General features: G+C 44.4%; 1 protein-coding gene across 1 annotated transcript; it reads right to left on the bottom strand.

Moving 5' to 3' along the window:
• Positions 1 to 885: 885 nt before the first annotated feature.
• LOC123407981 (coatomer subunit beta'-2-like) lies at positions 886 to 10,703 on the bottom strand. The gene is made up of 5 exons (XM_045101223.1): positions 10,618 to 10,703; positions 8,444 to 8,636; positions 1,348 to 1,743; positions 1,126 to 1,257; positions 886 to 1,038 (listed from the first exon to the last, which is right to left on the bottom strand). The coding sequence occupies exons 1-5, from the start codon at positions 10,701 to 10,703 to the stop codon at positions 886 to 888; spliced, it is 960 nt and encodes a 319-aa protein (XP_044957158.1).
• Between the last annotated feature and the right edge of the window lie 364 nt (positions 10,704 to 11,067).

Below are 11,067 nucleotides of genomic sequence, written 5' to 3'. Positions count from 1 at the left end.
ACCAGCCGGCTGAGAGGTCAATGGTGCAGCGATGGCGGCCTCGTACCAGCTCGAGAGCCTCTCTTACTTCGACGTCGTGTCCGCCAACAAGAATGGCAACATGGCCTGCTTGTTAATTAATCAATCAAGTCTTCAACGGCGAGGCGCCTAGCTCGATTGGAGGCGATTGGAAGTCACCGGAAATGTCCATGCATAATTTCATAGGAAGGAGATATAACTGACATGTGGGCCCCACATGTTAACAGTTAAAGTAACGGTGTTGACTTTTTCAGTCCGGACGGGCATAGCCTATCATAATCGGGTTTAATAGGACAATTATCACACATTGCAGTTTTCGGCCATAATAGAAAAAAAATCAGTAGGTTTTTTTCTATTTTTGTAGTGGTAGTTTCTTGCTAGGGTTGGTTGGAAAGTGGTATTTGTTTTGTTAAATACACATTTTTAATCCGTTAAATCCTTTATATATTTGTCAATCTAGTGTCAATAGGATATATTCTCGATGGTAGTGGACTAGTAATTTTGAAGCCCAATCTGGTGTCAAGTTTTTTCGTGATTTCACAAGGATTAAAGCTGAATGGGATTAATGAAGTATAGGTATATACAAAACTTGGTCATCTAAACAAAGATCGGAGCTTGTCAAAATTTTGTCTTCCAAATTGCTAAAGCTGAATTTGGATATTAGTGCCTCCAACAGAACAAAAAGTATCGTAATATCAATACTAGAAATTGGGTTACAAATTAACCATATTGATAATTTAAATTTCAAGTAATCAACACTCCAAATTCAAACAAAATACAGTGACTACAGGGGTGTTGATAATTTTTCGATAAAGGACAATTTTCATTGATTCATATTGAAGCATCGCGAGTGTTAATAATTAATAATTACCGGAAGGTGGTGGAGTCCCATAAACGAACTGACCCGTCCCATGAACCTGTAATGAGTATTGGAAGATCCCGATGGCAAAACGCAATGTTAACAACATCCATGTGCCCTTTCAGTGAATGAACACACCTCTGTGTCTCACAGTCCCAGATCTGACACAAGGAGCAAAACTCATGATTGAATAAATATTCTGTCAGTATGATAAAGGGCTAGTCTATTCTTTAGTGAAAATGCTATACCTTAGCAGTTTTGTCTTGTGAACCGGTGATCAAGTATAGCTTCTGACCCAGACTGAAGTAATCCAAACACATCACTGAATCTGAATGGCCAGACAATATGTGCTTACATTCACCCGAATGCAGATTCCAAAACTGCAATTTCAAGCAAATACATGTATCAGGAAAACTTGGAACATCCAAAATGATGTTTACTGCATGCATGCATAGGAAATCTAAACAAACCTTTACTGTATTGCCCTGGGCACTGGCAAACATATCAGTGTCCTTCGGGTTAAACGCAACTTGCTGCACAGTATCGCATTTATCAAGACAACTATTGGCATCAAATGTTTTTATCAATTGCCAGTCTTTTCCATAGTCCCATAGCAAAATTTTACCATCACAGGATGCTGATAGCACATAGGGCTTAGTTCCATGGATAGCCAAAGACTTGATAGATGTTGAGTGTTCATGTAGAACGTGGATTCTACTTTGTGAATCACAATTATACACGCAGAGTAGTCCACTAGTAAAACCAGCCAAAATCCATTGCTCACGGGCTATAAATTTAACCAAACTAACTGCAATGAGATAGATATCAAATGTTATATTGCTGAAATGTGAGATGGCAAAAATAAAAACATTAGGTCAATGTGGTGAAAGTCAGAAGCATGCCTTTTCCCCCCTTCAACTCAACCAATTCCACTTCCTGCGGGTAGATATGTGCACAGAAGTCAATTACTTCTCACATACGAGAATATTAAGCACGGTAACCGAGCAAAACTGAGATGGTTAGGAATGTTAAATAGCTGGAGTAGCCAAGTTCGACGAAGTGCTAGTCGAAATCAACATATTAGCAGTAGCATATGAGTAATGGTAATATCAGTTTAATAATTTATTGATTTGTGTACACCAGCAAAAATCTACACATATGGTTGACTAGTATGTATACACGTGCAATGCACGTCTTAGCAATATTGTTCCGATGATGATTCTTGTAAAAGAAAAAAAGAAGACGTATGGTACTTTGCAGTCAATTTCAGAGCAAAGAGAATATTCCATGTATGCATGCATAAATGAAAAGAAAATAAAAGAAAATTGGTAAGTGGTATGATATAATTCACCTACGTTGACACCCAGATATTTTCATAGGAAGAAAATATAGATGTATGTGATGGACCCCACAAATTATTTACTTTCTTTCTCCTACCGTATGCTTATCTTGTACACAAGCTCTCTGCCTGACGCCCTGGCGCATGCAACGTGGGGAGAAGATCCGAGGTGTGATGCGAACAGGTGATGGTTCCAGAAACAATAGATGCAGCTACAGGCTACTGTGCACTGCGAATCCTTTGAGTCTCAACCGTTCGATTTATGAGACCAACGGCTAGGATTGATGTTGTAGCAACAATTCAAAACTCGTACACTATAGAATAGAGATATAGATATATATATGCACAAGATTACCACGAAATCGCCATGCCAAGTGGTTTCCTTGCACTCTGAGGTCACCACGCACATGACTGCGCCGCTCATCAAGACCTAGAGTTAACAGTCCGGCAGTCCCCAACGTTCTGGTCTCATCAGCAAGATGTGTGAAGGCATTATTTATGTTCATATAATGAACAAGCCATCTGAAAACAGTACGAGGGAGAGATCCGTCCCAATGGTAACCAGTATGATTACCGGGCTAAATGTATCATCAATGCCATGCCTGGTTCCTAGGAGAAGCCCCAAATTACCCACTATGACCTTCAAGGGATCCCCAGGATTAAATAAGCTGCTCCTTAACCAGCTTATTCTAGAAGCCCAATCAAAAATCTAGATAGGAGACATCATATTCTCGAAGCCCAAAAAAGTCACCAAAGTAATTGGCCCTCAACTTATGCAAAAAGGGCCAGTCACCCAAAAAAGGCCATGCATGCTCATGGTCCATTTGGTGTGTCCAGTCCCTCCAGCCCATAACACCTCCAATTACTTGGCCGAGCAGGAAATTGCCTCCCCACATTGAGCTATATCTGGTACCATGAGGTAGTGAGTGTATACTTAGACGCATCACTTAGGAAATGACGAGCTTGGTTCTACTGCGATGAGAACAAGGTGACGTGGATGGTCGCCAGAGGTGGAGGGGAATGTTGGTTTGTGATACTGTACCCAGTCCCCCAATCATTTTTCTTATCAATTCCCAACCCTAGCCACCCATGCCTCCATCCCCTCTCAACACCACCGGCTGAAGCCCATGTGGCTGAAGGCGGTTCATGAGGTCACTATGGCTCGTTGTTCTCATCTCATCTCTAGATGGAACCTGTCACGGGTGCTACACTCCAAATCCCTCATCTTTGGTGCCTTCCCCCCTGTTGTTGCTCGTGTGGTGGTAGGTCACGTCCCCACCATTCTTATTTGACCCGCTTGGTCGTGGCTCGCGGTTGCTTTAGTTTGTACCGTCGAACGATTGCCCCCCCCCCCCCCCCCCGCGCTATCCTCGCTGCCCCATCTAGTTGGTCATCCTGGGTCAGATGGCCAGATTTGGCAGTAGCTCTACCGGATTTGGCCGAGATGCCCCATGTCGGTTCGTATCCGACCAGGAGACTTTCATTGGTCATTGTTGGTTTGAGGTGATCAGGTCATGAGAGGCATAGGTCTCAATTGGCTTCATCTCGTGTTGTGTCTACTTCCCCTCATCATCGGACCCTAGTGGGTTTTGTCCCTAATGCCTGCATGCAACGTCCTACTACCCTCGAGTTGGTGCTCGTCCCCTCATGGTCATCCCCTCCATCTGGTTGCTCTGGCGGCATTGGACTGGTGTTCTTGGTGCTTGGCGATGTTGCATCTTGTCTCGCTCATGTGGTGGCATCTCCAGGCTGATGGTGGATCCTTGCCTTCGATGCTTGTGCTTCAGTTGCTATCGTTGTTGTCGTTATGGTAGTCGAGTTGATGTCGTGTTGGCCCTTGTGGTGCATGATTTTTGCTTCCTTACCTTGTGACATATTATGTTGGGACTCGTCTATGGATCGATCACATCAAATCACGATAAATACGCGCACACAAAAAACTGATAGCCAAAGGCCATTGTCGTGCCTTTCTTTTCTCCTTTTCTTTTCACGGTGTTACACCCTCCGTCGACCAATGCTGTTTATATATACACGGCCTTACTCAACCGACCCATGTAACCAATCCCTACACGGACTACTACTAGACGCAAACAATTACCTAGTTTACTAACTAATATAGTCCAAAGTGGACTAGTAATCACACGGAAACCTGGCCTCCACGTACCAAACCTGACACGCATCTAGCCAAGTTCATAGCAGTTTGAACCAGCTATAAACTTTGACACGATACTACTTCAAGATTAAAGTAACAATCTCTCCCTAATCTTAACATTGTCTTCCGCTCTTCTTCGGTCTTGGCTCGTTGAAGATTCCTCCCTTGTCGACTCATACATCTCGCACCACGACAAGTCGAATTGATAGGCTTCATTGATCGCAACAACTTCTTTCCAATTTTAACTTGGTGAATTTACTGATCACCTCAAATATGCATTGGACTACCTAATCATGGTAGTAACCTATGAAATACACCATCCGGTTGTCTACACCATCCACCTTAGCAAGATATATGCCGGCTCCTTGTGGATCACACCACCCCGTGCATTACATCATGCACTCCAACCTCATGTAGAGACATGGCCTCATTGAAGAGACTCACCTTTATTGGTTTACCGCCCCCACATAGTTGAACCTGATCCTTCCGTCGAGACATATAGACGACCTGGACGCTTCATCTTCAACGCCTCCTCACAGAGATGAGCACTTGGACATGTCGACTCTGACATGACGACGACAACCGACCGACCGTGCAAACCCGCATGACTCCTTGACTCCCTTGGATGACACGACCGAACGTGTTAACACACACGACTCCTTGACTCATATATTTTCTACAGACGATGATCTTGGGAACATACCGGCACCACACCCTGCACCACCGCTTCCGTCAACAATCTTCTTCCACTGCCTTCCCGACGACAAAATGTCATCTCCCTCCTTGCCACTCCACCGAACGATGATCACCTGAACCTCCTCGTCGTTGCACCACCTAGCGATAACATCGCCCGCCCCAAGGTGCTACTACATCGCCACCCTCGGCCAAGCGCATCTTCTGATACCAATTATTGAAACTCACCCACGGATCGACCACACAAAATCACTACGAACACGCACACACAAAAAATTGATGGCCACAGGCCCTTGACGTGCCTTTATTTTTCCTCCCTTTGTTTTCTCCTTTTCTCTTCATGGTGTTACAATCTCCGTCGACCAATTTTGTGTATATATACACGGCCTGACCCAACCGACCCATGAAACCAATCCCTACACGGACTACTACTAGACGCAAACAATTACCTAGTTTTACTAACTAATATAGTCCAAACCGGACTAGTAATCACACGGCAACCTGACACGCATCTAGCCAAGTCCATAGCAGTTTGAACCAGCTACAAACTTGACGCAATACTACTTCAAGATTAAACTAACATACTACTGTTCTAAACTAGGCTGGGTTTGCTTTGGCAGTCTCTAGGTCGTGGATCGCCAAGTTTTGGGTTAGTTATCCTTATGCTGTTTTAGTTTGTGTCGTGTCACTTGTATTGGGTCATGCCTTTCTTTGGCATTGTATAAACTTCTTTCTTAATCAAAGAAAACGAGGTTAGGCGGCTAAGTAGCCCGAGGACCTATGGTTAGACGATTATTTGGAAATTTTCTTTCCATTAAAGTACAAAAATCCGTCAAAATTTCCCGAGTACAACATGTGTTTATGTTCTTATATACTGAAAAAATTGTATTGCTCGTAAGAAATTCTGGAGTGAGTTCAGTCACTTGCCTTTGCATGGTAGTTCATTTGGAAAGACTTGCCTCCTTGGGTAATGACCATCCTGTATCGCAAGAGAAGGATTTTTCTTAATTAATGCAATCATAGTGCAAACAGAGAACTCAATTTCTGCACCAGCACGAGAAATTGATCCACTCACCATGGATCTATTGGATGCAGTTCTATTGTCGACACTGACTTTAGTTTGGATATGGTCTATTCGCAAACACCCATAGAGATTTGTCAGAAATATTTCAGAATTGGTTGCGCATAGGTTGATACAAATGAAAACCTGGCAAAGTCCCCTCAAAAAGAAAAAGAAAAAGGACAAAGGTTGGACTCACCTTGGAGGTTATAAAATCTATGGCCAGCTCGATGTGATGCACATTTCGGCCCGTCTTTGGTTTGAACATTTCATGTGCAACATCCTCAGTCGTCAAACTCTCCTCTACGATGGTGCTCTTCACAGTGACCACCTCAGGCTTCAAGCTTTTGTGTTTTTTTGAAGAAAAAAAGGTTACTAGAGGATCTAGCCTCGACTGTGGTGACAGAACTCCTTCGCTCGGTAATATGGTGCACTTCGCTGTACTATATATACTGAAAGCCACATGGTAATCAGTAACGTTGCATATCTTCAGTGTGCTTGACATGATTTGCGCAACAGGGAAGCGCAACTGGAGGGGGTCAACCTTGATCAGCTCACTGGGGACAGCTAATGAGCTTATCTAAAACAAATTAAGAAGTAAGCGCTCGATTGGTGGGAGTAGGATAGACATGCAATTGAAGAACTTGGGCTCAAGGTAACAAATACATCATTACTATTATCACTTTGATAGAAATACATCATTATTTAGTTCCAACATGTTTACGTCATCAATGACAAAAATGGAACTCGGACCATTATCACAACATTTATTAATACCAGCTTTCAAGGCACAAAATGTAACTCCGACCATTAAATCAAGGGCATACAAAACTGGTAGCAATAACCATTCAAACGCTCTGATCTTCCCGCTTTCCTTCCTCTCCTTGGTCTATTCTTTCCCTTTCTCCAGCACCATTTTCTTTTTCTCCCAGCCCCCTGTCCCCATTATCTCCTGGATCATGTGATCCATACTGTTGAATTGGATTCTACTTTGGCAAGAGCTGCATCATGGGGCACCCACAAACAGCTTCTTGCACAGCCACACCAGAGTGCGACCGGACAAGGTGCCGGTCAGGACCGGCGTGGCCCATCCCAGATGAGCACGGCAAGGGACAAGCAGGAGCTACAATGTCGGTGCGGTCATCTACAGCCTCATCTAACAGAGGGTATGATCGAGGCCGGCGACAACAGGAGCTACAACGTCGGAGCCCATGTTTATCTTTTTTCTTCTGTTGTACTACCACCAGTGAGTGGGCTCTTGAAGTACCACTGACATGCAATTAGCAATGGGCGCTGTCAGTGGAGGGGGTTTGCGAGCTGTCAGTAGAGGCTCACTTTGCTATAGTGCCTATTAAGTTTTAACTACCACATATCCGTAGATGCATTCAAGCATGACTTACTAGACATGAAACTAAGAAACATCTACTAAATAACACATTCTTCTGTTATATCAAAATTAACCGCCAAAGAAAAGTTGCTTTTGCTACATAGTACATGTCGATCCTATACTTGCGTGCCAGCTATAAATATAGTTAATCTAAATAATATTGTATTCCTTCTAGTTCCCTAAGAGTATCTAGAGGTGTATGGAGATGTGCTTAGCTTTACACAGGTTCGGTTTTTTTTTTCATAGATAGATATCATGGATGCTTACCTGTTTAGCACGACAGCATCATTAGACACCTCTGCTTAAGAGGTGCTGAAGTACCATGCAAAGATAATTGCATTCTAGTAGATCAAATATTTTTTTGTAGAGGAGGAAAAAACCTGGCATGTGCATCAATTGATGCACACAACCATATATTAAGCCAAAGCACTGGCTTACAGAAACACAAAGAAAAAGAAATCATGGCCAGTTGAACAGGCCTCTTGATAGTCTTTTCCAACATAGTTGATTAATGATGTCGGTATACTCTTTCACTTCAAGCATCCATCCATGAACATCTAGTGCTGTGGAGGTTCTAAAAGCAGTTGTTTTTTACATTGGCCTAGTCAAAATTTTACTACAAGTCTCTTTTTAAATATATATATCAGATACACAAACTGACAAACACGATAAGTATATATTTTCTAGGAGATTAAAATATCAAAATTACACTTAGCAGACAATACATGCACAAAACAACAACTTTTGGAGAATTGTGGGGAGTAGTTTGTAAAAACACTTGGAGAATTGGGGGAGTATAGTTTGTAAAAAAGATTAAGTCTGTCTGGCCAATTTGCCCCACTTATGTGGTCATACTGTTTTCCTCAAATCAATATAACTGACATTTTATAGAAAAATAAATGTAATACACTCTATTTAGTTATTAGGGAACTCACCTCTTCAATCATTTGACCTGTGTCTTCCTTGGAACCCATGACAGCGGCGGTGTTCTCTGCACTGCGATCCTTCTTGCCCTTCAGGCCTATTTCCAACCGTGCTAATCCTTTGGTGCTCTGCACACCACCATATTTCCTGTCCTCCAGGTCTATATCTACCAGTACTAATCCTTTTTCATTTCCGATCGCGATCCTACAATAAATTAACATGTTGCTCATTACATTGGGCTTTATACTAGAGATAACTGATGCAGAGGCTTGATGTAGAACTCACATTTTCTAAAAATAAGATTTTTGGCATTGAAAGAAACAGGGCCAAAGAAAAAACTAACAATTGTACTCCCTCCGTCCGGAAATACTTGTTCTAGAAGTAGATGTATCTAGGCTTATTTTACTTATAGATACATCCATTTTGTACATTTCTATGACAAGTATTTCCGGAGGAAGGGAGTGTGGATAGATTTACCCTTTTTGTACAAAAAAAGCAGTTTATGTGATTTTCTAAATAAAATATAGGGACTAAAATAGATTTTTTCGTAGAACTCAATTTGTTGAAATCAAAGTGGTACAATGCAGACCATGCTATTATCATAAACAACCTATGTTGTTACACAAAGGTCATAGATATAACGATATGTGTAATAATTGAATGACTATTCATTCGAACAATAAGTCTAATAAGATTAGAACTGCATCGGCATCAAAAGATTGCAAGCCTACGAAGGGCCATGACAAGCGGCATTCAGAAGAGCAAACCCCAGAATTAAACATACTCAAAGTGAAAACTACACTACTATATTTGCAGCCTAGTTCATTTTCATTTGCACTTACAAGGTTTTTTTTCGGAAGGGAGGCAAAGATTTGCCTCAACTATCAATTTTTTTTTAAGAAAAGGAGGTTAAGACCCTCGGCCTCTGCATCAATCGCTCAATACAGCCATCTTTATTACTTATTCAACAAAGGTCTGACAAGAACATACATCAAGCCACCCGAAGTCCCCACTCACACCTACAAAACGTGACAATGTGAAGTGCTCTCACTCTGCATATCTAAAAACGGTGTCTTCGCCGATCTATCCACATAACGTATCGGAACTAACAACCGGTGCAGCAAACCTAAAGCGTACACCACATGCACACGTTTTAGAAGTCGTCATCATCATCGAACCGCTGACCCATCTTCAGGAGAGAAATCCGCATCATCCATGCCAGTCCGGCCATCCGTCGACGCCACCATGGCGCCCAACGGCGCCACCTCCCTGCGCTCATCCATCCAGACGCGAAGACTCTATAAGACCTGTCGTGCGTAGCACCTGCCGAACATGCATGACAAAGCGTAGCACCTGTCGGCCAGGCATGACCTGACATCACCAGCGAAGCTCCGTGCAAGACGAAGACGCTCCACCGTCTGCCTCTGTCTTCCAGCGCTGCTCCACAAACAATCCTCCCTAGAGAGGAACGACACCACAATGCCGCCATCGTCCGATCTGGAAAACTAGATCCTAGGGTTTCCCCTCGAGCATCACGAGTGGATCGACCTCCCTGCACTCATCCATCCAGACGCGAAGACTCTGTAAGTTCTCTCGTGTGTAGCACCTGCCGAACAGGCATGACAATGCGTAGCACCTGTCGTCTAGGCATGACCTGACATCACCACCGAAGCTCCGTGCACGACGAAGATGCTCCACCTCCTGCCTCTGTCTTCCAACGCTGCTCCACAAACGATGCTCCCTAGAGAGGAACGACACCGCAATGCCGCCATCGTCCGATCTGGAAAACCAGATCGTATGGTTTCCCCTGGAGCAACACGAGTGGATCGACAGTAATTACAGGACGAAGCCTTCATCAAGGTAACGACGTAGAACGCCGCCGTCCACCGTCGGCTCCGTTTTCACCGGCAACTATGTCTCCCCGACTCGCAGCCGGGACTAGATGATAGATCTGAAGATCCGATCACCCAGCCTCAGGACGACCACCTCCGACGTAGGAGATGACCACCACCGCCATAATCCTCGTGATGCGATGCAGACCCGGAGTGCCTCCGCGAGTCGTCGCCGAGATGCAGCAGATTGAGGACGAGATGCAGCCGCCCTCCTGGACCTGAAGGTCGTAGATCGAGCCCGGGACGTATCCCGGCCGCCGCTGCCGTCTTCTCCTACCGACCCCGCCGGCTACAGCAGAGTCCCCCCGACACGCCCCGGCCGCCGCTGCCCGCCATCCTCGTCATAAGGGGTCCAGGTCTGGCCGCCGCTGCCCACCATCCTGGTCATAAGGGGTCCAGGTCTGGCCGCCGCTGCCCGCCATCCTCGTCATAAGGGGTCCAGGTCTGGCCGCCGCCGCCTTAGATCCCGGGACGCAAGAGGAAGTTCGCCGCCGCCGCGCCACAGGGCCGGCGGCGGCAGAGGAGTGAAATGCGCGGGGGTTGAGGGGAGTTGTGTGGAGACAGCCCGGTGCCTCAACTATCAAACAAGAAATAATAGACTTACACAAAAGCGCCACAATTATGTATAGTACACAAAACTACCACAACTGGGGCTTGGGTAACGGATTGGTATCACATTGTTTGTGTTTTCAAATCAGTACCGCTTTTCAAGCATGGCATTACTTATCGCATTAACAGCCGCT

This window comes from Hordeum vulgare, chromosome 7H (genome assembly GCF_904849725.1).
Source record: "Hordeum vulgare subsp. vulgare chromosome 7H, MorexV3_pseudomolecules_assembly, whole genome shotgun sequence".
Lineage (NCBI taxonomy): Eukaryota > Viridiplantae > Streptophyta > Magnoliopsida > Poales > Poaceae > Hordeum > Hordeum vulgare.
Note: the sequence above shows the minus strand (reverse complement) of the source record. Positions and strands in the feature narration are given on the sequence as shown.

Bases quoted from the DNA above. Each gene is read 5' to 3' on its own strand.
- LOC123407981 (XM_045101223.1), bottom strand. From the start codon at position 10,703: ATGGTGGGCAGCGGCGGCCAGACCTGGACCCCTTATGACGAGGATGGC. The intron at 8,637-10,617 runs GTAGCCGGCGGG...AATTTATTGTAG, and splicing joins CGTGTCGGGGGGACTCTGCT to GATCGCGATCGGAAATGAAA. The intron at 1,744-8,443 runs GTGAGTTCCCTA...TGACCTAATGTT, and splicing joins CAGGTCAAATGATTGAAGAG to TTTATTTTTGCCATCTCACA.